This window comes from Copadichromis virginalis, linkage group LG18, assembly GCF_057382275.1.
Source record: "Copadichromis virginalis isolate Kocher_CV1m ecotype Utaka linkage group LG18, C_Virginalis_male_GT1.1, whole genome shotgun sequence".
In the NCBI taxonomy this organism is placed as follows: domain Eukaryota; kingdom Metazoa; phylum Chordata; class Actinopteri; order Cichliformes; family Cichlidae; genus Copadichromis; species Copadichromis virginalis.
The window spans coordinates 5,786,998-5,814,467 of record NC_140635.1 but is presented as its reverse complement, the minus strand read 5'-3'; the positions used below and the strand labels follow the sequence as shown (position 1 = coordinate 5,814,467).

The 27,470-nt window shown below is 40.8% G+C and overlaps 4 protein-coding genes and 1 long non-coding RNA gene across 6 annotated transcripts; 4 read left to right on the top strand and 1 right to left on the bottom strand.

Moving 5' to 3' along the window:
- Positions 1–205: 205 nt before the first annotated feature.
- On the bottom strand, positions 206–6,348 carry LOC146687085 (uncharacterized). The gene is made up of 7 exons (XM_085438167.1): positions 6,166–6,348; positions 5,307–5,983; positions 4,772–4,817; positions 1,328–1,419; positions 1,128–1,238; positions 737–1,010; positions 206–412 (listed from the first exon to the last, which is right to left on the bottom strand). Exons 1-7 carry the CDS (start codon positions 6,178–6,180, stop codon positions 206–208), a joined length of 1,422 nt encoding a protein of 473 aa, XP_085294293.1. The 5' UTR covers positions 6,181–6,348.
- On the top strand, positions 1,457–3,033 carry LOC146687086 (uncharacterized). The gene is made up of 3 exons (XR_014916295.1): positions 1,457–2,301; positions 2,387–2,498; positions 2,579–3,033. It is a non-coding gene; the product is annotated as an uncharacterized LOC146687086 (long non-coding RNA).
- Positions 6,349–7,135: 787 nt separating the features above from the next.
- Positions 7,136–11,104, top strand: LOC146687084 (tripartite motif-containing protein 16-like). 2 transcript variants are annotated; one of them, XM_085438132.1, is made up of 2 exons: positions 7,136–7,194; positions 9,077–11,104. In XM_085438132.1, the coding sequence occupies exon 2, from the start codon at positions 9,260–9,262 to the stop codon at positions 10,916–10,918; it is 1,659 nt and encodes a 552-aa protein (XP_085294258.1). In that variant the 5' UTR covers positions 7,136–7,194; positions 9,077–9,259; the 3' UTR covers positions 10,919–11,104. The 2 variants fall into 2 exon arrangements, with proteins under 2 accessions (XP_085294258.1, XP_085294259.1); XM_085438133.1 differs by lacking the exon at positions 7,136–7,194 and having other exon boundaries at positions 8,126–10,051; positions 10,753–10,868.
- Positions 11,105–14,589: 3,485 nt separating this feature from the next.
- LOC146687083 (tripartite motif-containing protein 16-like) lies at positions 14,590–17,035 on the top strand. Its single transcript, XM_085438147.1, has one exon. The coding sequence runs from the start codon at positions 14,819–14,821 to the stop codon at positions 16,169–16,171; it is 1,353 nt and encodes a 450-aa protein (XP_085294273.1). The 5' UTR covers positions 14,590–14,818; the 3' UTR covers positions 16,172–17,035.
- Positions 17,036–22,538: 5,503 nt separating this feature from the next.
- LOC146687082 (tripartite motif-containing protein 16-like) lies at positions 22,539–24,812 on the top strand. Its single transcript, XM_085439589.1, has one exon. The coding sequence runs from the start codon at positions 22,579–22,581 to the stop codon at positions 24,256–24,258; it is 1,680 nt and encodes a 559-aa protein (XP_085295715.1). The 5' UTR covers positions 22,539–22,578; the 3' UTR covers positions 24,259–24,812.
- Positions 24,813–27,470: the final 2,658 nt, after the last annotated feature.

Sequence of the window (27,470 nt, the reverse complement as noted above, 5' to 3'; positions counted from 1 at the left end):
AAATGTTTGTAAACATTAGCTGTTAAGATGTTCGTAGCCGTTTCATGAAAATGACAAGACTTCAAAACTTTGTGTAGGGTCCTACGTTGATGGATAATAAGCAAGTGCTTTGTTTGCTTGTCTACTTGTAATCTGAATGTTTTAGCAAAGAAATCCAGTATTTGAGAACTTAAAAGAACGTTGACTTTCACGTCCATGTTAAGTGTCACTGTTGGTTTGACACCTGTAGCAAGAATTGTATGTACAGGTCACGACCGTGTGACTCAGAATGTTCCAAGGGATTAATAGTTCTCTGAAGCCCCTCCAGGGTTTCCTCATCCAGTGGGCATTCAACTTCAGGAACCACAACTGTGCTGTTAGATTCTTCTTGCAGTACAGCACTCTCCCAGTCAATGCCTGGATCCCGAAGCTCCTTCAAATCCACAAACATATATAATGGTCATTATTCCAGAATAGGTAATTTTGGGAGGAATGTTATTTTGTGTAAGCGTTTTTTCCATTAAAATACAACAATTTAAAAAGAATGCCTTTGTTTTCATGTTCTTCTTACTGTAATTTAGATTAGTGGTAATTGATAAGCAAGAATGTATAAAATCACCAGAAGCATCTCCCAGATGTGCTGCAAGTGTTTTAATTTGTTAATTTCAGAAGAGCAGAGTTAACTGCTAACTAAAATTTTGAAATTCAACATTTAAATAAAAAAAAAAAAAAAAAAAATCAGATTATGAGCTGGTACCTCAAGTCTCTCGCCCTCGTCCAGCTCTTGTAGATGTCCCATACACCAGAGCTGTTCAGGAGTGAGACCACCTTCTGTCCTGAGGGGATGATTATTCCATCCTCCAACAAAGGTGACAAGATCTGCTCGGAGTCGAGGGACAAAGATGTAGTGGACACCAAAAAGATGAATGACATCTGAAATGTCAAGCAGGCCATCCTCCTCGAGTGAGTGAAGAATATCATGGTACTTGCTAGTGACTGCAATCCAGACATCACGCCAAAGTCGTTCTACTCTGTAAATACATTTGAATTTGGATTTCAGGTATTTCATGCTTCAAATCAATATCAGAACTGCTACAACAATCTACCCATGCAGTCAATAATAATATAAAAAACATCAAAAGACTAACCTCTGATTGTGGACACTCTTTCCAGATATGAAACTCGCTCTCCCTGTTCCTCTTGTGGCAAACATGAAATGTGCAATGTCCAGGTTTTCTACTCCTTGATCTGCCCTAACCCTATGATAAAAATACATTTTTAAGGAATTTTTAAAGTTTTCTTTAATGATACTTGTTGCTAGCATATAAATTAAATCAGGGCATAAAACCTTGATGGCAAGCCGTGAAGCTGGGCTGATCTCAGGAAAAATGAGAATGCAGTTTTTGCCCTGTTGTTAGTTGCTGCATCCAAGTACAGGACCTGCAGTAAAAACAAATGGAAAATTAAAGATCTGGGCCCTGTTTCAGGAAGCCGGTTTAGTGGAAAAACTGAGTAAGTATACCCTGAGTTAACGAAAACTCTGGGTTTTCGGTTTCACAAAGCGAGTTCAGCTGCAGCCTGAGTGAGTCACTATGACGACACACGCCGTGAAGCTAACCTGCCCCCTAGCAGGTTTACCACAACTAACCCTGACTGTCTCCGCCCCTTTGTCGGAAACCTGACAGTAGGAAGTGTCAGACATGGCGTGTCCCTTCCTTGAAGAGCCGGTAGATATCGAAGCCCAAATTCTCCGCAGAGCTCTCCGCCGGGAGAGAGTGATTCGAGCGCGTCTGGACATCTTATCATTACCTGATGATTTCCTGTGCGAACGTTACCGTTTCTCAGCACAATCTATAATTTATTTGAATAACATCCTCAGGCCATATATTACGCATGTGACACATCGCGGACATGCTCTCAGTTCTGTACATATTATTTGTATTGCACTTCGGTTTTTTGCAAACGGGAGCTTTCTGTATAATATTGGTGACGCTGAGCACGTTTCCAAGGCTACCGTCTGTCGGGCAGTCAGGAATGTTACAGTTGCACTGAAACGTCTCCTGTACTCGTCTGTGGTGTTCCCCGGTCATAGACCCACAAGATTCATCAAAGAGGGATGCCACAAAATTGCAGGTATCAGGATGAACAAAACTTAATTTATGATGTGGTGATACTTGAACTACTACTTAAATTTTACATTTATTCTCAGGGTTCCCAGGCGTGATTGGCTGTATAGATGGTACTCACATTCCAATTATTGCTCCTTCAGTAAATGAAGGAGACTATGTGAACAGGAAGTCTTTCCACAGCATTAATGTACAGGTACATAGTTCCCTGTAGCATTTCAAACTAACAAATTATTTCATCATAGTAATGGATGCTAATTTGTGTTCTCTGCACTGTGAAGATCATATATGATGCTGCCAACATTATCACAAATGTGGAAGCCAAGTGGCCAGGCTCTGTCCATGACTCACAAATATTCCGTGAATGTACACTGAGCACAAAATTTGGACATGGTGAGTTGAAAATACTTTAAAATATATAAAGACCAATTGCTTCAGGGACATTTGAACTGAAGTGTATCCTTCTGTCTTAGGAGAGTTCACTGGCTACTTGCTTGGTGATAGGGGGTATCCATGTTTACCCTATTTGCTTACCCCTTACCCTGACCCTGAACCGGGCCCACAGCAGCGATATAATCTGGCTAATTGCAGGACAAGAGCCAGAGTTGAAATGACTATCGGAATGCTTAAGGCCCGGTTCCAGTGCCTGCAAAGACTCAGGGTCACCCCAGAAAGGGCATGTGACATTATTGTGGCATGTGTGATTCTTCACAACATTGCCACAATTAGAGGAGAACACTGTCCTTCTGAACCAAACATCAGCAGTGATCCAAACCATGAACATCCTGACCCTCCCACGGACATACAAGATGGAAGAGCAGTCAGAGACACCATATGTCACAATCATTTCCTTTGAACCATCACCTCAACATGTTGAAAGAAGAATAAACAGATTTTTTGTTCAACTGGCTTTATTGGTCGCCTGTGTTTCCTGTACACAAAGTATTAAAAGATGTAAACCTCATAAAGTGTCTCTGTTGCTTCCTCCTCTGTAACAGCTGTCAATGTTTCTTCATTATTTTCCTGTAGTAAAGAAATAAACAACATTGCTGTTCTACTGTAAACTCATATAATCTGTGGAGTATTACTCACAACTGCATGTTGGTCTGGCTCAACAGGAGGCTGCACCAGATGCAGTACACCATCACCATCAACTGATAGAATATGAGGTTTATACAGGTCACTTATAACTTACAAGGGACCAAATGGCAATTAACAAACATACCAAGCACCTTACACTTCATTGTCATTATGCTCTCAAAGACAACCAAGACTGAGGCAAGGCAAAATCAGTAGGAAAATAACTTCACTACAAAATAATCCATTATGGTAAAGAGTTTATCAAATGAATGAGTAGCACTGCGAAGGTGACTGTGAAGAAAGGATGTATGCACATCATGTATTATTTTGAATTTACCCCCTATGTAGGCACTTGTGTCTTGCGGGGTTATTGACTCAGAGGATGTCCCCGCAGAGATGCCTTCGGCCACAGGGCGCCCACTGTTTTGGCTGAGGGCCAACTGCTCAGCCTCTGTGAGTGGTGGTGGAGGAGGACCCCCACCTGTTTTTCGGGCCTCCGCTTTTTTTCTGTTGGCTATAACGGGCCACATTTGAGCATACAGAGTAAGCAAATATGTACTTGTAATGTGCTCAGATAATTTCAATAAGTGCTTACAGACAGAAAATTAATGTAACCTCTAACTGCAATTGATTTACATCGGACAAACAGACCAAGCACTATGGCTCATAATACAATTACACCTTACCTGTTTGGACTATATTTTTATATTTCATTTTTACTTGCTGCCAGGCACGTTTGGGGCCTGTTGGGTTGCACCTGCGCTCACATCACGTCACAAAATAAAATGTATAAAATAACAAATAAAATAACATATGATAAAATAACGTGTTAAATGGGTGGAAATCCCTAGATCAATGTTTAAATTAACACTCACGCATTGACTCTGTCGGCTATGTTTTGCCATGCATGCTCACTTTCTTTTGCAGCTGTCGCTGTGTTACTTTTTTCCGCGGAATTTGCATGTTATCGGCATATGCTGCCATCAGCATTTCGGCCTCAAGCGCTGTAAAATACATTGACCGCGCCTTCTTTCCCTCCGTCTCCATGGTGACTCGCTTAATCTGTGCTCCGCTTATCAGGGCTTTATGTATCCTCGTCCGCGCGCTTCACTTGGGGTTAAAGCAACTCCGCCTTGATTGAACTAATTGTTATCAGCCTTTCTGAAACCGAATATTCCGAGTTGGACAGTTCGGGGTTACTCAACCGTGAGTGTCGTTTTTCACTCTGAGTTTTCCAAACCGGCTTCCTGAAACAGGGCCCAGGTTTCAGATCATGTATAGTTTTTCAGTTAATAATGCAGTTTCATAATAAGTGTTCAAGGAATATTGTACGGTTCTATGTTCATAACCATAATTCAAAGCTTGAGTAGTCTATACATCAATATTGGTAGTACTTATCAAAAAATGAAAATGGCCTTTTAGTTTAACCTTTTTTGGTAAAGAACTGATTAGAAATTTAAAAAAATAATAATTGCAAATCGTCCACTATGTTGGCTTGCTGAATAATTGATGTTCATAAAAAAACAACCTAATAAAGCTCTCATTTCAAAACTACCAAATATTCTACATAACAGTTACACTTTTACCTTCCTTGAGTAGCCATCCACTCCACCAAAGATCACAACATTGTACCTGTTTCAGAGGGAAAACAATCTCACTAAGGCTTGATTTGCAGAACATGTAAGACATTGAAAATAAATTTTTCAGTATGCACACTTGCCACTGACTTAAACTGGACACTTGTCAGGTGTGCTGAAAATAATACCAACATTTTTATATGTTTATAAGTTAATGAGACTAAATATTTTAGTTCTCTTGTCATGATTTTTTTTAAGTTTTCTGGAGCACTTAACATATTATGTGTTGATAGGCTTGTTATCATGGAAAATACCGATATACAAAGTGTAAATAATTGCTCAAGAAAATTTACAATTAACAATATTGCTGGTTTTGTTACACATCCTGTATTCCTTTTACTTAATATTACTCTATCAAGTGCTTTTTAAAATATTATAAATACACTGAAAGACCGATCAGATAAGGTTGATTAAAGCAGATTTAAAGTATAACGTGCATCTTTCTGCCCAACTTGTGTTAGAGCTATATAAGTGGGTATTTTACCTTATTAGCTTGTGATTTGTGTCTATGTGGACCAGGGAGAGAGGGCCTCGCACCGAGTAGCTTCTTCGCACAACACAGCCTAGTTCTGTGATCCGTTTGAAGATCCCTACAGCATCAACTCGATGCATGGAGGCCATCATTCTCCACCACTGAACACGGAGACCCATAGAAACCAAATGTCCTTGAACCATTCGATAGCCAGCATTTGGCATCTGATTTTTGATAGCCGATATGATGTTGTCCAGCTCTTGGTCATTCATTGTGCTGTATGTTCCTCTCACAGACAAGTCAAATTCTTGCATCCTCCTGTAGATTGTTCTTCTTGAAACACCAAGACATTTAGCAATGCAGCTGACTGGCAGCTGAATGTCCAACAAATTCTTGAGTCTTTCTCTCTCTAGTACGATTTTGGGGTGGCCAGGTCCCAGACCAACTTCTGTTTCCAGTTCAATAATGGCCACAGAGCTGATGTTAATTTCACACTGAACCAGATGATGAACGTTTTGTAGAGCCTCTGTAATCTCTGACAGACCGCCTATTTGCTGAGAGAAAGATTCAAACAGAACAAGCTCATGACGAGTCAAGAACTCCAAATAATCCAGATTTAGTGGTTGTTGGTTTAAAGCAGCTTCCAGTTTAGAGAGGAGTCTATGCATCATTTGCTGTCTCAGTATGTCCTGTTAAAAGCAGCAAGGAACATGGACAAGTACAATGAAATGATGCATCTCAGACAAAAATAAACAACCCATAAAACAAACTACATGAGGTACATCATTTTTCAAGTTTGCATAGTTTGCAAATTAGCTAACGTCAGTTATCAAGCGAATAATAATTAACAAAATGATTTTATATTACTTACATGTGGCCGGGACATGCTCTTTTCGTGCTGCTATTCAGTATTCGACGACATAAAAGAGAGCTACTCAAGTATAATTTGGAAAAATTAGTCAGTTGGCATGGTTGTATGATGCAACTACATTCTACTACACCAACAATAGTCTTAAAAAATAATATATTTTAAAATAAAATGATTAAAGATATTATCCGCAAATTGAGGTTTAAGAGATTTTAGCTGGATTTAGCTACATTTCGGACAGTGTTTCCGGAAAGCAGTAGCTAGCGAGCTGATTGGAGACCGTAAGAGCCAATCAGAATTTTTGAAACCAAGTCTGTGATTGGTTGGTTTTGTGGCACACTTATAACGGTGTACAGAGAGTTGAGCGTACGAAGCAGAGAATGTTGTGAGCGCAAGCAACACATTGCGAGCAAGCGCAAATGAAAAAACTGAGCGAGAGGGGGTGCTATTGTGTGTGTATATGGATAAGCGCAAACACTGAAATACGTTTTTTGCACGCAGCAATGAATTTTGTTCACTCAAATTCAGCTTTTGTAAGCTCAAAATAAATTTCTCCTCAAAATGCAACACTTGCACCTGCAATTTTTTTTTACGTGCGCTCAATTTTTTTTTACGTCCGCTCAGAATAGTGGCACAAAAATAACGCCATAGAAAACTACCCTTATAGCCCCTTAGCAGTACCAAAAGACTCCATACAGGTGTTATTCATAAGTTGATTTTGTACTAAAAGAGTTGACAGTAAAAAAAAAGGCACTCAGTTAATACAAATTCTTAAGCCTGAAAACAATGTAAATACACTGCGAAATTGTTTTAAATTGGTTATTTTTCATGTTGCATTAATGGTTGTCATTTGATTCAAGAGAACTGCGATCTGTACATCAGTAATCGGCTAGTAAGTCTTTTCTGGGATCGATTGGTAATGGCTTCTTTCTCTACCAGGGGGCTTTCGCGCGCTCTCTCCTCATTACAAAACTACTGCAGAAGAGAAGCATCTCAAAATCACCCTCGTCATTCTTTCCTCCGTGTTTTAAGGTAATGGTGATCAAAACATGATATTTTATACTCTGTACGTTGTTGAGATATTTTATAGGTAGTCTTTCGTTATTTTGTGAGCTTCAGAAACATTTTATTATAGATTTTTAGTGGGTAGACCGCGGTTTTGAGCCTCAGTTGCACAATGGCCATTAAGCTAACGGCAGGAGCTACAAACGTTTCTATTGTTATCTATTTTGTACAGAAACATGTTCAGATACAAATAGTAAGCACTCAATTGTTATTTTTTGGTTATTAATTAGCTCTTTCTTCCACTGTGTGACATTGAGCAGTACGCAATGTGAATTACTTATGTTCATTTTTCATTGCATTAAACTACTGCATGAGAGAATCACTTGAAAATCACTCTTAATTTCCCCTCTGCTTTCAGGGGTGTAACATAACTGCGCAATACAGCTGCAGTGAGCAAAGCTTTGGATGTCCAGTTAAGAAATTAAAATACTAAAGCTAAGTAGGTGAAGCAAGCATGCAGTTAATGACTTTTTTACACCACAGTACACTTGGCATTAGGGCTGCCAAGATTAGTCGACTAGTCATTATTACGTCGTTTATCAAAATCGTAAACCACTAATTTAATAGTCGACGCGTCGTTTGAAGCTTTGTAAGATCCTGAAAGACAGGAATAAGCAGTAGGATTTAAGAGTGTAATAACGGACTGAAACAGAAGATGGCAGCAATGCATGTTCAAGCATGCCAGCTGCCGTTAAAGGCAAAAGAAGAAGAAGCAGTCTCCGGCATCGTAGCTCTGTCCAAATTCAGGGGCGGCATCCTTCGGAGGCCGCATTTGTAGGCCAAATGCGTTACAGCGACGCGACGAAGGCTCCGACAAATGCGTCGTCCTTTTCCCCGGATTTGGAGGATGGGTCATGCTAGTGCAGTAAGCTGTGCGTCCAATGGATGCATGGTCTGATCAGTCGCAAAAATAATCGGTGACTAGTCGACGATCAAAATCATCATTTGTGGCAGCCCACTTGGCACTGGTCATTTGTATAATAATTCTTACATAATGAGTAAAACATGTTTGATTTATTGTAGACAGTTGTTCCCATGCTTATTTTGAGAAAAAGTCAACACGTGAGATTAGTTGTTTCAAGAAAAACTGCCATGGCTGCTGTACCCTCTACAAAATGCCTTGTTTAGATGAGTTAAGAGTGTAACAAATTCATCCTGTTTAATCCACAAGGGCAGGGGTGTCAAAGTCCTGAAACTTTTACATGTGTCCCTGCTGCAACACACCTGAATAAAATGAGTAGGTCATTAGCAAGAGTCTTGACTACATGCTGAGGTGGGAACCCCTAAACCTCAACATTTTTAACTTAACATTCAGCAATTATTTCAACTCAAAACGTTCAGTTATCAGCATTCACACTGCAGTTTCTTCAGAAAATGCATTTTCTAGTTTGAAATAAATGAAAGTGTTGGGAAAAAATGTACTTCAACAATAAAAATGCTTATATTGTGCCACGTTCATTCATGAGCTGCTATAACATGAATCTAATGGCTGAATTGTCACCTCAGTATGCAGTCAGGGCTCTTGCTAATTAATCTAATTTTATTGAGGTGTGTTGGAGCAGCGACACATGTAAAAGTTTCAGGACCTCAAGGACTGGAGTTTTGACACCTGTGCACAAGGGTGTAACCAGCGTTATCATGGAGCGCTTTATTATTATCTCAAAAGGTACTATACCAATAAAGTTTTACCTTACTTAAATCATCGCCACAAGGCATTTCGTATAGGCTAAGTTACTAGTTAACAAGGTTAGCTAGGTCACAGTTTTAACTGCATATTGTAAATCAAACATAACAAACCCTGGCACTGATGAAATAAGCATTTATGACTTGTTGTTGCCTCCCTTCACAGATGTGTCTGTATCAGGATGGGTCTAAACAACATGGTGTAAATGCAGTTGCTGGTGAGCCTCATTTCCTGTAGGAGGTGAACAAGAGCAGAGATCTGTTTCCCTTCAGAGCACAGAGGTTGTTTCTGTTCAGAGAAAGTCAAACTGTCGGACAGTCACTGAGAGACGGTGAAACGGCACAGCACATGAATCAAATGGATCAAACAAAATTCTGCTGTTCAGTCTGTTTGGATCTACTGAAGGATCCGGTGACTATTCCTTGTGGACACAGCTACTGCATGAACTGTATTAAAACCCACTGGGATGGAGAGGAAAACAGGAAAATCTACAGCTGCCCTCAGTGCCGGAGGACTTTCACAGCGAGGCCTGTCCTGGTGAAAAACACCATGTTAGCAGATTTAGTGGAGGAGCTGAAGAAGACTGGACTCCAAGCTGCTCCTGCTGATCACTGCTATGCTGGACCTGAAGATGTGGCCTGTGATGTCTGCACTGGAAGAAAAGTGAAAGCATTCAAGTCCTGTTTATTCTGTCTGGCATCTTACTGTGAGAAACACCTTCAGCGTCATTATGATGTGGCTCCATTAAAGAAACACAAGCTGGTGGAGCCCTCCAAGAAGCTCCAGGAGAACATCTGCTCTCGTCATGATGAGGTGATGAAGATGTTCTGCCGTACTGATCAGCAGAGTATCTGTTATCTCTGCTCTGTGGATGAACATAAAGGCCACGACACAGTCTCAGCTGCAGCAGAAAGGACTGAGAGGCAGAGAGAGCTGGAGGTGAGTCGACAAAACATCCAGCAGAGAATCCAGGACAGAGAGAAAGATGTGAAGCTGCTTCAACAGGAGGTGGAGGCCATCAATCAGTCTGCTGATCAAACAGTGGAGCACAGTGAGAAGATCTTCACTGAGCTGATCCATCTCATCCAGAAAAGAAGCTCTGATGTGAAGCAGCAGATCAGATCCCAGCAGGAAGCTGAAGCGAGTCGAGTCAAAGAGCTTCAGGAGAAGCTGGAGCAGGAGATCACTGAGCTGAAGAGGAAAGATGCTGAGCTGAAGCAGCTCTCACACACAGAGGATCACATCCAGTTTCTACACAACTACCCCTCACTGTCAGCACTCAGTGATTCTACAGACTCATCCAGCATCAATATCCGTCCTCTGAGCTACTTTGAGGATGTGACAGCAGCTGTGTCAGAGGTCAGAGATAAACTGCACGACATTCTGAGAGAGGAATGGACAAACATCTCACTGACAGTCACTGAAGTGGATGTTTTACTGTCAGATCCACCAGAGCCAAAGACCAGAGCTGGATTCTTAAAATATTCATGTGAAATCACACTGGATCCAAACACAGCATACAAAGAGCTGTTATTATCAGAGGGGAACAGAAAAGCAACCTTAATGAAACAAAAACATTATTCTGATCATCCAGACAGATTTACTTCGTATAAACAGGTCCTGAGTAGAGAGAGTCTAACTGGACGTTGTTACTGGGAGGTGGAGTGGAGAGGGAGAGTTGATGTAGCAGTCGCATACAAGAATATCAGCAGAACAGGGAGTGTGAATGAGTGTGTATTTGGATGTAATGACAAATCTTGGTCATTAGATTGTGACAACAATAGTTTTACATTTTGGTACAACAACATCCAAACTCCTGTCTCAGGTCCTCATTCCTCCAGAGTAGGAGTGTACCTGGATCACAGAGCAGGTATTTTGTCCTTCTACAGCGTCTCTGAAACCATGACTCTCCTCCACAGAGTCCAGACCACATTCACTCAGCCGCTCTATGCTGGACTGTTGGTTTACTATAGTGAAGATACTGCTGAGTTGATTAAAGTGAAATAGACTGAAGTCTTTCATATTGTGGGTTTAAATCTGTATTTTAGTTTCATTTTATTTTCTCTCCATTTCTGCACAGAGATCAGCTGTCAGTCAAACATTATGGGTGGTACCTCCACATCTTCTAGTTGTTCTCTTGATGTTTCTGAGTTTTTAAAGGAGATCTTTCCTGTGACTGTTTATGGAGGCTATCACTGCTCATCATCATTTTTGATTTACTAAAATATTTCTCCACATGAAAATGTAAACTTCTCTATCCTCTAAATGTTTCTGGAATATTTGTATTGAAAAATGTCGACATTTCTCTTTATGAGTATGGCAGACCATGTGTGTGTGTTTGTTTTTGTCAAAATCATCAAACAAATGAGGGAAAAACTGTGATTGTAATGAATGAATTCATATATTGTGTTGATGTTTTATTGTGTGAATAAACTGGAAGGTTTGACTATAAATCAAACTTTGAACAAAGTCTTTTCTTCTGTCTTCATTCCAGGATCTCACTCAAATCTGACGCAGAAAATATGAAACTAATCTGAGAGAATAACTGAAGCAGTTTTCCTCCTGAAGCATCACAAAGTTCAGAGTTCATGTTTAGAGCAGAAGATTCAGCAGTCGCTCTGTGACCTTTCAACTTTCTTCACTAAAACAGCTTCATTACAGAGAAACAAGTCACATTTTCTTCATGTTCTTAAGTCCTTTAAAATGTTTTTAATGGTCCTTGAATGCAGCATCAGTGTTACAGGTTGTGACTCCTGTGAACAAACTGACACAGTGTGATATTACACATATTTAAATCTGTCTTTACTGATGATGTTGAAGCTGCTGAAGGCTCAGTTACGTTTTGTCTTCCTGCAGGTTAACAAGTGAAATCTGAAAGTGATGCACAAGAGCTTCATCCTGCTAACAGGGATGTAGAGGAGGTTAAAGCACCTCAGCTCAGTTTGTCCACATGTTTTACATTCTGCCATGTTTTTAGGCTGAATAAAGCCTTTATCATAAAGTGCACTGTGTCATAGATCCTGGTAAACTGGATCAAAGCATCATTAGTTAGATTAAACTCCAAACTAAATAATTGACTAACACTGTATCAGCAAACACCATGGTTTAACATGAACAGTAAAAATCTCATAAAATGACTATGTGGACTCTCTTAATATGTTGTCTGTCATCTACAGCGCCTCTCTGGGGGTGATTGCAATAATACACGTCTTTTTTTCCACACCTTTTCTGGTCCCTGTAATTTCACTTTATTCCTGACGTTAACATTTTCATAGCACCTGTTAAAAATGTGACTGGCTGAGTCAAACTCTTTCATTTAGCTTGGCTCTCTAACTTTGCTAAATAAAGTTACAGATCCAAGCCTTTTATTCCTCTTGAATGAAAAAAAATCAACAGCTTTGTAAATGCACCATATGGGCCACATTTAAAACCACAGTATTACTCTTCATAACAAGAGAAAAATAGGTCAGTTTCAGCAGAACAACTACATCATGAAACAGTAATGGTGACGACAGAGCAGCTGGAGGCTGCTGTCATTTATTTGTATTCATGATCATTTTGTCTGAAGATCTCAACATGAAATGATTCGATCAGCTGCTGTGTCTCATTTCTTACCAGATGTTGACTCTGATGCACTTTTGTTTAATGCCGACTAAAAGCAGTGAAGAAGAGCTTCAGCCCTCAGACATTTCACTTTGGACAGAAGCCTCCATAAAAAGTGACTCAGACACAAAATAATAATAATGAAACTCCAAATTTAAAACCAGGACTTGTTAAAATTTATCACCCATGAGACTTAAGGACTCTTTGACCTCCAGCAGCATATTTTGAACTCGTGTTTTATGTCATTCTCTGGTCTTTTCTAACCAAGAAAATATGATAAACATTTAAAAAGCTTTCATCTACAACAGTGGTGAAAAATAACCACACCTCTGTCTTCATGAACAAAGTAGTGTGTGAGGTCAGAGGGCCACATCCATCAGCATCATTGGAGTTTCAGGGTCTCATCTGGTGGGTCTACAGTTTGTTAATGTGTGTTCTGACAAAAAGATCACTTTCATGTTCCTAAAGAGGACACGTACACTTTATTTTGTACTCTCTTTATTTTCTCTATGCTTTTAAAAGTGTCACATAAACAGAATTTCCAGTTTTTCTATTTTTCATATATTTAATCTTTCCCTTTAACAACCAATGTAAATTCATTAGTGCTTTGACAGCACAGACTGGAGTGTTTTTGAGGCCACAGCTACAGACCTGATGATCTCACCGGTGCTGTAACATCTTCCATCAGTTTCTGCGCCAAGTTTTCAGGTAACGACCCTGCATCAATGTGGAGAGGACTGCAGGATATCACCAACCACAGGAGACCATCCCCCCACACCAGGGAGAACAATCAACTGGTCAAAGACCTGAATGTTTTCCTGCAGGTTTAACGATCACATCTTCACACCCCTCACCCTCTCCAACCACATCACACACCACTTCCCACCACCACCCACCCCTCCTTACTGACTCACCATCTACACTGTGAAGAAGATGTGAGGTAACTCTTCAGCAGACAAAACACAGGTAACAGACAGTGAGTCACCCTCCTGCCCCAAAGTCTGAGCTGACCAGCTGGCTCCCATCATCACACAGATCTTCAGCAGATCCCTGGACCTGTGTGAAGTCCCCTCCTGCTTCAAGCACTCCACAATCATCGCGGTCTAAAAAAAAAAAAAAAACCCTCTGTCACTGAGTTAAATGACTACAGACCTGTCGCCCTGTAGGACATCACAGCCCCCACTACCAGACCCCCGGCAGGATGCTTACTGGTCAAACACTTAAGCAGATATATATGTATGTCATCAAGTTATATTCTCAAGTTCTGTATTCATAATAACCAGTTATCCATCCCTTATTTACTCCATTATTTATTCCAGTATCTTTGTACACATAAATATGTTATACATGTTGTTGCTGTCTGTTCGTTTTTTCTGATAAGTTTACTGAAAAGCAAAGAAACAGAACCCATTTCCTTGGATGTGTGCGCAGAATCAGAAAGACTTTATTTATCCCCAAGGGGCAATTAAGATACAACAGAGCAGCATGGCGTTGAAGATAAGGGCAGGGCAGATACAGGCAATAAGAGTGAGATAATAAATACACAGAATATACAGTATACACAGTTTTAAAATTACACAGTTTTAAAATTAAAGTGACTGAATAGCTGAATAAATAACTGAGTGACTAAACGTGAGTAAAGTGTCAGCAGCACAAAAAGAGTGTAGTGTAGTTTATGTTTCTGGTGTGGGAAATCGTCTTATCGGCTGGAGTTAAAAAGCAGGGTGGCTCTCCTCCTCTCGGTCCTGCAGGAAATGCAGCGGAGGCTTCGCTCAGAGAGGAGCCGCTGAAATGCGGGGTGAAGAATGTGAGAGGGGTCGTTGATGATTGGGCTGCCCGTCTAAGGGCCTGTTGGCTGAAAAACTGCCAGAGTTCTGACAGACAGGCCAACTTTGTCACAGGTTTTTGGCACATACATGGTAATAAAGATGATTCTGATTTTATAACTTTAAAATCATTTGTCTTTCCTCTTCCTCCGTCAGCCTTTTTTTAATATTTCAGTTTTACAGTAAAAAATAATCTCTTTTCACGATGTGAATTCTATTTTCATTTTATCTTCAAATGAAACTGCCACTTTAAGACAACCCGTTCCCGCTCTAACTGCGCATGCTCTGCGCATGCTCGTCTTCACGCTCTCCCCGTCGCCGATCTACAAGTGTGAGGATGGGTGTAACCAGCGCGTGACTGCGTGAGCTGAAAGGTTCCATTCAAACGCAGATCTGCGGCTAAACAGAAACCAGAGGAGGAGGGTTTGGTTTGAATCGGAGCGCACACACGTGTTTCTGTCCACACTTACGGGGAGAAATGGCAGAGAAAGGCGTCCTTCTGGATAAAAAGACCTGTTGTTTGATCTGTTTGGATTTGTTAAAGGATCCGGTGACTGTTTCCTGTGGTCACAGCTACTGTACCAACTGCATTAATTCCCACTGGGATAAGGAGGGCAGGAATGCCACCTACAGCTGCCCAAAGTGCAGGAAGTCCTTCACAGCGCGGCCTGACCTGGCAGCAAACACCACGTTAGAAGAGTTGGTGGAGGAGCTGAAGAACAGTGGACTTAATGTGGGAATGAACGGTGACGGTCAGACCGAGCTGGGGTCAAGCAGGCAAAAAATCAAGCAGAGAATCGAGACCAGACAAAAGGACGTGAAGCTGCTTAAGCTGGAGGTGGAGAAAATCAATCTCTCTGCAGATAAAGCCCTGAAGGAGAGCAGGAGCGTTTTTGATCAACTCACCCAGCAGATCAAAAAAAGAAGCTTTGATGTGATGTATCGGATCAGATCCCTGCAGAAAGCCGAACAGAATCGAATCAAAGAGCTTCAGCAGGAGCTGGAGCAGGAGATCACTGACCTGAAAAGGAAAGACGCTGAACTGGAGGAGCTCTCACACACAGAGGATCACAACCAGTTTCTGCATCGCCTTCCTTCATTCACTCATCCACCTACAGAGTTACCCAGAACCAAAATCCTTCCTCTGAGCTTCTTTGGGGAGGTGACAGCAGCTGTGTCCAAGCTCAGAGCTAAAGTACAGGACATCCTGAGGGACACCTGGGTGGATGTTTCACCCGTGGTTGATGTAAACCCACAAACCGAGCCAAAGACCAGAGCTGACTTCTTAAAATATTCATTCCAAATCACGCTGGATCCCAACACCGTAAACACACAGCTGTCATTATCAGAGGGGAACAGGAGAGCGACATTAATGAGAGAGGAGCAGTCTTATCCTACTCACCTGGACAGATTCATTAGGTGGAGGCAGGTCCTGAGTAACCAGAGCCTGACCGGCCGTCGTTACTGGGAGGTGGAGTGGTGCAGGAAGAGAGTCACAGTGGCGCTGGCATACAAAGATATCAGCAGAGAGGGGTCCATGAACGAGTGCGCGTTTGGATTCAACGACAAGTCCTGGGCGCTGGAGTGTAATTGCAGCAGCAGCTACAAATTCATACACAACAGCGTGAAAACAGCAGTCTCGGGCCCGTGGACGTCCCGGCTCGGAGTGTACCTGGATCACAGTGCAGGTGTCCTGGCTTTCTACAGCGTCTCTGAAAGCATGACTCTCCTCCACAGAGTTCAGACCGCATTCAATCAGCCGCTCTATGCTGGACTTTGGTTCAGTGGATATCACAGAGCCACTGCAGAGTTCATTGAGCTCGGAGCATAAATGAGACGACCTGCAAGATTATTATTTTTCTTTTTATCATCATTGTTACATTTCAAGAATAAGAAGTGGTATTCAAGACTTGCAAGTATCTAGAGACACAGTATTCTATGACAACAGTGACTTTTTATTTCACCTCCTCCTCCACACCATCATCATCATCACCTATGACCTTTTAGTCTTTGTTTTGTTTTTTTGGTAGCTGAAGAGTTTAGGAAATGCTGTTTAGACTTATTATGTAAAACAGAGTAAAGTACAAAGTAGATTTACTCACGGCAGTAAAATAATGCCTGAATCTGCTATATTTTTATATATGATGTTATTAGAGTCCTGAAACTGATGCATCCAAGTGGAAGCAGCAATTTAATTTGTGTCTCAGTGGTTTGATCTGCTTTATGTAGAGTTAGATTTTCAGTGGGTTTGCAAAGAGAAACAAATGGATGAGAGGAAATTTAAAACAGTTCTGATGCCAGATTTTCGTTTCGTGTTTTGTACGGTTATATAATCTCTGTGGATCATTTGATAACTTTAAATGTCTTTGTTCCTACTTGGAGTTATTGGAGCTTTTCATGTTTTTAATATGACTTCGTATGTAAATTGTTCCAGACCTGCAGCTAAGATACTCGAGTATCTTCAAATATGAAGCTGAGTATTACTTCCATACTTTCCTCCACTGCTGATGACCTTGTTACCTGCTGCTCCCTGTTAATGATCAGCCTCAGTTCTGATAGTAAACTGTTGTCTCTCGTTCTGTCAGGTTGTTGCTCAGTGACGTCTTGTTTTCATTTTCAAATGTCTTCTTTTAACTCTTTGCTTTTGTTTCTGGTTTGTCTCCTCGAATTTTACAATTAAATTTTAAATGCATCACGTGTGTTTCATCATTGGATGTTTATAGTTGTGACTCTTTGATTTGCTGTGTTGCTCTTAAGCAGTATATGTTTACAATAAGTTAGTATCATAGTATACCACACAATATGAGTACATTTGTTTAACTGAAGTTATCACTATTATCATTCTCACTGTTCAGATCACGTTTTTCATGTAAAGATGGAAATAAACACTGAGTCAGAGTGTTGCTGCTGGTTAGTCAGTATATTAACAGAACATGGTTCATAAAACTGCTCCTACAACTGTTTTTGAGTCATCTTTAAAGACGCTTGTCTTTATTGTTCTGTTTTTTGTGGTTCGGCACTTTATAGTGAGCCAGTTTTTTTAACTTAAAGATACTTTGTGAATTTAATTCAGTCATTCGGCTACTGAAAATCAAGAAAGTCTCCTCTTTAAGTTTAAAGACTTTAAAGTCTCCTCTTTAAATCCCTCCATTTTTCTGACTGTCTGGACTCTCAATCCAGAATAAGTAAGTTGTTATACGGTGTTGAGGACAATGTACAGATCCTGAGAAACAGACAGGCTGTTTGACAAAAGGAAGGAGGCCATTTGTGTTCAAGTAGAGAAACTATCGCTCTGTAGAGGAGAAGGGCAATAAGTGCTGTTCTTTCATCACTTCCCAGCAGTTTAAAACACCCACAGGCCTCATCATGTGATGTTATTTGTGCTTTGTGTTTTTTTTGCCCGCATGATGCCACATCGAGGACATCTCGTTGTCATGGATGTGGGACTGGATTTATGACAACCGAGGGCTCATCTTACAGTGTCTCACAGATTCAGTGCAAGAGGATCACACAATGCATTTTTATTCATTAGATAGAAGATAGAAGTTTGCTGAACATTTTAAATAATTTAAACAAACTGGTGTTTTGTGTAAAATTACAGTAGGATGCAAAAGTTTGGGCAACCTTGTTAATAGTCATTATTTTTCCTGTATAAATCGTTGGATGTTACAATAAAAAACATCAGTTAAATATATCATATAGGAGACACACACAGTGATATTTGAAAAGTGAAATGAAGTTTATTGGATTTACAGAAAGTGTGCAATAAATGTTTAAACAAAATCAGGCAGGTGCATAAATTTGGACACCACATTTTTTGCAGAAATTACAGCCTCTAAACGCTTCCTGTAGGTTCCAATGAGAGTCTGGATTGTGGCTGAAAGGTATTTTGGACCATTCCTCTTTACTAAACATCTCTAGTTCATTCAGGTTTGATGGCTTCCGAGCATGGACAGCTCTCTTTAACTCACACCCCAGATTTTCAGTAATTTTCAGGTCTGGGGACTGAGATGGCCATTCCAGAACGTTGTACTTGTTCCTCTGCATGAAAGCCTTAGTGGATTTTGAGTAGTGGTTCGGGTCGTTGTCTTGTTGAAAAATCCAGCTTTGTCACTGATTCCTGGATATTGGTCTCCAGGATCTGCTGATACTGAGTGGAATCCATGTGTCCCTCAACTTTGACAAGATTCCCAGTCCCTGCACTGGCCACGCAGCCCCACAGCATGATGGAGCCACCACCATATTTTACTGTAGGTAGCAGGTGTTTTTCTTGGACTGCTGTGTTCTTTTTCCTCCATACATAACATCCCTTGTTATGCCCAAATAGCTCATTTTTAGTTTGATCAGCCCACAGCACCTTATTCCAGAATGAAGCTGGCTTGTCCAAATGTGCTTTAGCAAACCTCAATCGGCTCTGTTTGTGCTGTGGGCGGAGCAAAGGCTTCCTCTGCATCACTCTTGCATACAGCATCTCCTTGTGTAAAGTGCCTGAAATGGTTGAACGATGCACAGTGACTCCATCTGCTGCAAGATGATGTTGTAGGTCTTTGGTGCTGGTCTGTGTGTTGACTCGGAATGTTCTCACCAATCGTCGCTTCTGTCTATCCGAGATTTTTCTTGGTCTGCCACTTCGAGCCTTAACTTGAACTGAGCCTGTGGTCTTTCATTTTCTCAGTATGTTCCTAACTGTGGAAACGGACAGCTTAAATCTCTGAGACAACTTTCTGTGTCCTTCCCCTAAACCATGATGGTGAACAGTCTTTGTCTTCAGGTCATTGGAGAGTTGTTTTGAGACCCCCATGTTGCTACTCTTCAGAGAAAATTAAAAGAGGGAAACTTACAGTTTGCCCCCCTTAAATACTCTTTCTCATTATTGGATTCACCTGTAAATGTAGGTCAGGGGTCACTGAGCTTACTAAGCCAATTTGAGCTCCAATAATTAGTTCTAAAGGTTTTGGAATCAATAAAATGACAACAGTGCCCAAATTTATGCACCTGCCTGATTTTGTTTAAACATTTATTGCACACTTTCTGTAAATCCATTAAACTTCATTTCACTTCTCAAATATCACTGTGTGTGTCTCCTATATGATATATTTAACTGATGTTTTTTATTGTAACAACCAACGATTTATACAGAAAAATAATGACTATTAACAAGGTTGCCCAAACTTTTGCATCCCACTGTATCAAAGTTTAACTGGGTCAAACGTATTGCTGCATGCTCCTGCAAATCACACAAACACATCAGACAAACACAAACATTGCCTTCCTTAAATGCCATTTGTATCTCTGTCAGAATCATTCTTTAGATCCTCCCTTCACAGATGTGTTTGATCAGGATGGGTCTAAACAGCATTTCCTGTAGGAGGTGAACAAGAGCAGAGATCTTGAAGAACTGAAGCATCCGGTGACTATTCCCTGTGGACACAGCTACTCCATGAACTGTATTAAAAGCTTCTGGGATGAAGAGGAAAAGAAGAAAATCTACAGCTGCCCTCAGTGCAGACAGACTTTCACAGCGAGGCCTGTCCTGATGAAAAGCACCATGTTAGCAGATTTAGTGGAGGAGCTGAAGAAGACTGGACTCCAAGCTGCTCCTGCTGATCACTGCTATGCTGGACCTGAAGATGTGGCCTGTGTCATCCAGGGAAGGACGGACGTTGTTTTTGCTGTGCTGTATTTTAATGTGAAGTGTACATATTTATTTTTTATATTGCATGCATTGGTTATATTTTTGTGCAGTGTTTTATTTAGTTTGCATGTTTTAGTTGCCGGCAAATTGTCCTGGAGAGACTCCGCCCTTTCCCCCGTTTTTACTAATTGGACACACCTGAGAGGAAAGGAAAGGTAATTTACAGAGTGCTCAATGACACATAAAAGGGTTGTAGCCGGTGTTCACAAGGGACACGGACAGGGAATGCGAGAAGAATGCGAGCAACACAGACAGAGGAAGAGACATGATCGGAGGGGAGATGATCAGAAAGAGAGAGACGATGAGAGGAAGACAATCAGCGACTGGAGAGGAGCAGATGTCCAGCGACTGAGGAGAAAGAGATTACCAGCGGCTGGGGAGGAAAAGATGACCAGCGGCTGGGGAGCAAAAGATGACCAGCGGCTGGGGAGGAAAAGATGACCAGCGACTGGGGACGAGACAGTGGCAGTCGGACGGCAATAACGATAAGAGCCAGCTTGTGTACTGCGAGAGAACAGGAGCAGTGAGACAGCGGTACCGATTCCAGTTTAAGGAAGCGGCGGGCGGAGTTGAGAGCTCTGCCCACCCGGGTAAGTCTTTGACTTATCCTTTTTATAAAGTAAACTGCCAAAGGAATAGTGACTGCCGCTCCCTCCCTTCCTTCAGTGCACCGGGACGTGGAATGCGGGGAGGAAGGCGAGGACTCCGCTGGGTTTCCCTCTTTGACTACTACGCTGGATTTCTTAGTTTTCTGTGACTTTTAGGCCGTGGTGGATCCCACTGGACTTTTAATGTTGTGTGTTATTGATTTTTATTGTGTCTTCCCTTGGCCAAGGTTGTTTTAATTCATTTTACCTTTTTAACTATTTAAATATAAAAAATTATATTTTTAATTCTACAGTTTTTGTCTCGTGTGCTTTTCCCTCGGCGGCTCCACTGCTCTGCCCGCTTTGAGGAAGGTTTCCTTCCTTTTAAAAAAACACAAACCATCTTGGAAACATAATCAGCCTTTCCGCCCCGTGTTACACCTGTGATGTCTGCACTGGAAGAAAAATCAAAGCCTTCAAGTCCTGTCTGGCATTTTTGATCTCTTACTGTGAGAAACAGGAGGTGGAGGCCATCAATCAGTCTGCTGATCAAACAGTGGAGCACAGTGAGAAGATCTTCACTGAGCTGATCCATCTCATCCAGAAAAGAAGCTCTGATGTGAAGCAGCAGATGATACCAATATTAAACACAAACACTGGGTCTAATGACCCAGGACCATGACGACATCAAAGTTTAGATTTGTGTTAAATAAACAAAATATCAAATATCTGGTGTAATGCTTCTCATACAGTCTTCTCATCTAAAAATGAGTTTGATTTGTTACAGTGTGACTGTACAGTTGTACCAATGCCTCATTCTCAAAGTGTGGGAAAGAACTTGGATGAAGATGTTTCTAAATATAAAGTTTGGTCTTCATTCATTGAAACGCAATTTTTTTTTTTTTTCTTTTTTTTTTTTGGCTTAGGTTTTAAAAAATATTTTTTTTAAAAGAATCCCCTGGTGTTGCTTGCTGAATGTTACAGCTCCAACAACCAAAGTGTAACTAGGTCACTGTTGTTATTGCATGACATGAAGAAAACATAGCACACCCTGCCTGTCACAGATAAAGCTCTTTATGACTCTGTGTTACATTCCCTTTACAGACAAGTTTGTTTAAGCCTGTATTGAAAATGCATGGTGTTTACATAGTTGCTAAAGAGCCTCATTTTGTGTAAGAGGTCAACAGGAGCCGTGTCTCATTCACAAAGTGCAGGAAGGAACTAACATTGAAACGATTTAAAATTTAAAGTGTGACCTTAATTCATTATAGCTTCATTAATTTTGATAAAGATTTTAAAAACGTAACAAATACAAAGTCCCTGGTTGTTACATTGCAAATGTCAAATCTCCAGGTCCATCTATCAAAGATTAACTAGGTCGCAGTTGTTACAGCACACTGTAATGCAAACGTAACACACCCTGAAAACAGTGCCTCGTGATTTTATGACTTGTGGTACCTACCATTTACGGACCAATCTGTATTAGGGTGTATCTAAAATTTATGGTGTATGTGCAGTAAGTCTCATTTCCTTTAAGATGTGAACACGAGTAGCAATTTTTTTTTTGCTACGGAATTCAGAAAGTGTCAGTCAGTGAGGGCAAAGCTGCACAGCAAGGAGATCGGAAAACTCAAATAACATTTTGAATTCTACAAAACTTTGGATAGAACAGAGTGTGTCTGTGACTGCACAATAGAACTGCAGCCATACCCTGGCTCTTATAAACAACTCATTGTCACTCTGCCAAGATATTTTTAGCGCCTCCCTTCACAGATGTGTCTGTATCAGGATGGGTCTAAACAACATGGTGTAAATGCAGTTGCTGGTGAGCCTCATTTCCTGTAGGAGGTGAACAAGAGCAGAGATCTGTTTCCCTTCAGAGCACAGAGGTTGTTTCTGTTCAGAGAAAGTCAAACTGTCTGACAGCCACTGAGAGACGGTGAAACGGCACAGCACATGAATCAAATGGATCAAATAAAATTCTGCTGTTCAGTCTGTTTGGATCTACTGAAGGATCCGGTGACTATTCCCTGTGGACACAGCTACTGCATGAACTGTATTAAAATCCACTGGGATGGAGAGGAAAAGAAGAAAACCTACAGCTGCCCTCAGTGCAGACAGACTTTCACACCGAGGCCTGTCCTGGTGAAAAACACCATGTTAGCAGAATTAGTGGAGGAGCTGAAGAAGACTGGACTCCAAGCTGCTCCTGCTGATCACTGCTATGCTGGACCTGAAGATGTGGCCTGTGATGTCTGCACTGGGAGAAAAATCAAAGCCTTCAAGTCCTGTTTATTCTGTCTGGCATCTTTCTGTAAGGAACACCTTCAGACTCATTATGATGTGGTTCCATTAAAGAAACACAAGCTAATGGAACCATCCAAGAAGCTCCAGGACAACATCTGCTCTCGTCATGATGAGGTGAAGAAGATGTTCTGCCGTACTGATCAGCAGATTATCTGTTATCTCTGCTCTGTGGATGAACATAAAGGCCACGACACAGTCTCAGCTGCAGCAGAAAGGACTGAGAGGCAGAGAGAGCTGGAGGTGAGTCGACAAAACATCCAGCAGAGAATCCAGGACAGAGAGAAAGATGTGAAGCTGCTTCAACAGGAGGTGGAGGCCATCAATCAGTCTGCTGATCAAACAGTGGAGCACAGTGAGAAGATCTTCACTGAGCTGATCCATCTCATCCAGAAAAGAAGCTCTGATGTGAAGCAGCAGATCAGATCCCAGCAGGAAACTGAAGTGAGTCGAGTCAAAGAGCTTCAGGAGAAGCTGGAGCAGGAGATCACTGAGCTGAAGAGGAAAGATGCTGAGCTGAAGCAGCTATTGAAGCAGCTCTCACACACAGAGGATCACATCCAGTTTCTACACAACTACCCCTCACTGTCAGCACTCAGTGAGTCTACAGACTCATCCAGCATCAATATCCGTCCTCTGAGCTACTTTGAGGATGTGACAGCAGCTGTGTCAGAGGTCAGAGATAAACTACAGGACATTCTGAGAGAGGAATGGACAAACATCTCACTGACAGTCACTGAAGTGGATGTTTTACTGTCAGATCCACCAGAGCCAAAGACCAGAGCTGGATTCTTAAAATATTCATGTGAAATCACACTGGATCCAAACACAGCACACAAACAGCTGTTATTATCAGACGAGAACAGAAAAGCAACATTAATGAATCAACAACAGTCTTATTCTGATCATCCAGACAGATTCACTGTACGATATCAGGTCCTGAGTAAAGAGAGTCTGACTGGACGTTGTTACTGGGAGGTGGAGTGGAGAGGGAGAGGAGGTTATGTAGTAGTTTCGTATAAGAATATTATCAGAGAAGATTGTGGGAATGAATCTAAATTTGGACATAATGACAAATCTTGGGCATTAAATTGTTATCAAAACCGTTATAAATTGTGGTACAACAACATCCAAACTCGTGTCTCAGGTCCTCGTTCCTCCAGAGTAGGAGTGTACCTGGATCACAGAGCAGGTATTTTGTCCTTCTACAGCGTCTCTGAAACCATGACTCTCCTCCACAGAGTCCAGACCACATTCACTCAGCCGCTCTATGCTGGACTTTGGCTTTACTGCAATTTTGGAGACACTGCTGAGTTCATTAAACTCAAGTAGAATGAAGTATTTTGGTATTGTCTAATATTGTTGTATTTTACTTTTATACAATGGTGACATGCTTGAATCCCTGTTGGATTCTGAAATCACATATCCGGATGTTTGCACTCATGGAGATTCTGCTAGTTTTATTAAACTGAAATAGATCAAAATCTTTCATATTGTTCTGCTTTTTAATCTATAATATATCGTTATTGTTTTTTCTCTCCATGCTGGTTGTGGCATTTCTCAACACCACAGAGATCAGCTGTCAGTCAAACAAAACAAACAGTTTTTGTTTGTTTTGGGGTTGTTTGTTAAGACTGTCACAGTCCTGCGTCTGCCACCCAGTGTTTTGAGTTTTGTACTATTATTGATTTTTGGTTTTGGTTTTCAGTATTATTTTCAGTGCTCTGCTTCTGTGTCTCAGGCTCTTCGTTCCCGGGGTTCAGGTTTTCATAACGTTTACTACCTTCCTCATGTTCTTTTAGTTAGTTTATCCCAGTTCAGGTTCTGTCTGTCTAAGACTTTGTTTGGATTTTGCCTTTCACTTTAAATAAATTCACTCACAGCTGCGCTGTTGTCAGTGCCTCTTCTCTCCACATGGTTGCCTGGCTAACCGTGACATAGACAGTTTGGGTTTTGGGGGTTATGATTTTTTTTTAAGTTAGTTCAAAAGTGTTTTATGACATTTAGTTTTTACACATCTTCCTGCAGGTTGACAACTAAAGTCTGTGAACTGAGGTCAACACAAGAGGGCACCTTCATCCTGCTAACAGAGGAGCTGGGAACTCACACAAGTGCAGGAAGATGAAGTTTGGAGCACTTTGGCAACAGTGGAAATAAAAACTCCCTTTTAAAGCAAAGAACCCTCCAGCAGAACCAGGCTCTGCAGTGCCCAGTTGGGACTGAGGGAGGAGGACATGATAAACACACCCACCCACTCCACCATGCCATGTTATATTCTTCACTTCTATTGTGCACTTTTTCACCCAGAACGTTAGACTCACGTGCAGTTTCCACATGTAAAAAATAATTAAAAATCTGAATGTGTGTTCATCTGATTTATTAAACACTTAAACACAAGCTACAGTATTAAATGAGGCTTTTGCCAGGATTGTCTTTCATCCCCACTGTAGCTCACAGTAACGATCAAACCTTGTGTAATAACTGTGTAATTATATCTACAGATTCATTGACAACGGTGTCATATATTGACTGCAAATTATCACTATATGCTATTATTATCATTTTTAGTATAAAATTACACAATTCTTAATTTGTATATTTTATTAAACATTATTATAAACAAATGAAGGGAAACATTTCAAGCTCAATTGATAGATGACTATACTTTACTATAGTTAATTGTCGGAATTAAATATTTAAACCATAAATTTGTTGGCAAACGTTACTTTCTTTTTCAACACATTGTTGTGCCACACCCAACGATTTAATCTTTGGCCTGTCGTGGTTTAATCCTGAGACTGTCTCACACTCCAGGTGTGAGATTAAAACACAGTGCAGTACAAAGTGTGAAAAAAATAGTAATAATAATGCAGAAATGCAGAAATTATACTAGATAAGTAGTTAATAAGGTAGTGACAGTTTGAGCTTTCCATTACGGCCCATGATTTTTTTCTTTGCACCTGCTGCTTCCTGTTAATGATCGGCTTGATGGTAAACAGGTGACAATCATTTGTTGCTCAGTGAAGTCTTGCCTTTAACCCTTCCCAGTTTTTTGTCACCTAATATACCGACTGCTTCACCTGCTGATGTTTTTCAGAGAATAACAACATTTACTATAAATAATGTTTTACAGTTAAATATAAATCTTAAAGGAATCATCTATAACACATAATTAGTGGCCTTGTCTGTGTTTAGGCTCAACATCAACATGGTAACGAACACATATACTAAACCCTGAACCCTGAATTTCTAACCTGTCAGAAATTGTTTATTCAAAAGTAAACTAGGCTTCATAAGTTAAGTAACTATGGCACTATACCGCACACTACGTGTACTTTTTTAAATAAGAAAATGATCAGCCCTATGACTCGTAGAGAACTTTTACTTTTTTTTACATACTGGTTTTTCCAGCTATTGTGCATTGTGACTGACGCTGAGCATATAAATAAACACGGAAAGAAACAATGAGTGTGAGTGTCTGACAGGCAGTTAGTCATTATAAGCAACAAAATAAACTCCTACCAACAAGTCTTTCTGGGTAAGTTTGATAAATCAGGATATTTATTACCAAAGAAAAGCTTAATGCATAAGTGAAGTCACAGATCTTCTCGCGGTGTTGGTTTCTCTACATCTCTACTAACGATCTAAGAACTTTCAAACTACCTGCATTAACTAACTAAAATAACTTGACGCAGTGCCCGTTCCTCCTCCTCAGCTGCTTTGAGGACAACAATACTCATATTGTAAAATCACAAAGGACAGGCTCTTTGCAAAGCAGAGTGAAGGAGGCCATCTACGTTAAGGACGGGAAACCATAGCTCAGAATCAGAATTGGTTTACACACAAACAAGCAATTTGTCCTGGAGTCACAGTGATATGAGTGAGTCATATGCACAGATATTATAACAGAAATTAAAATGCATGAAAAGGCCATAAATGGGAGCGAGGGAGAATAAATAGAAGATGATGTGCAAAGTTGTGGGGGGGGTGTTTAATAGTCCAGCAGCCTGGTGAAAGAAACTGCTGTTATGCTCTGAGCTGTTAGTTCTGATGGACCCTGAGGAGACAAACAGTTCATGTCCGGAGTGGGAAGAGTCAGCAGCACTCTTCCTTGCCTGTCTCAGGTGATCTTGTACGGGCAGCCAATCACCTTCTCCTTAGTGGATGACGCACTGCAGCCAGCCTTTGTCCATGGGCAGCATAGCAGATGGTGATGGAGGAGGTGAGGATAGATTCAATGATGCAAGTGTAAAACTGCAACATCATTGACTTTTGACCAACTAATAATTGAATTCTGTTTCACACATTAAATCACGATATTGTCCTAAAAGATCTAGAATACCACCTTTGATACAGAGTAATTTGTTCCTAGACCTCATTCCTGTGGTGTAGGAACCAGCTGTAGATACATAAAGTTATTATCTATTATTATTTGATTTGATTTTCTTAAAACTTGAAAGCACGTGTTTACAGCTAATCAAGTCTTCAGTATGTGGAATGCCCCCAATGTGTATTCCTACAAGAACATATACGTGTGAACAATG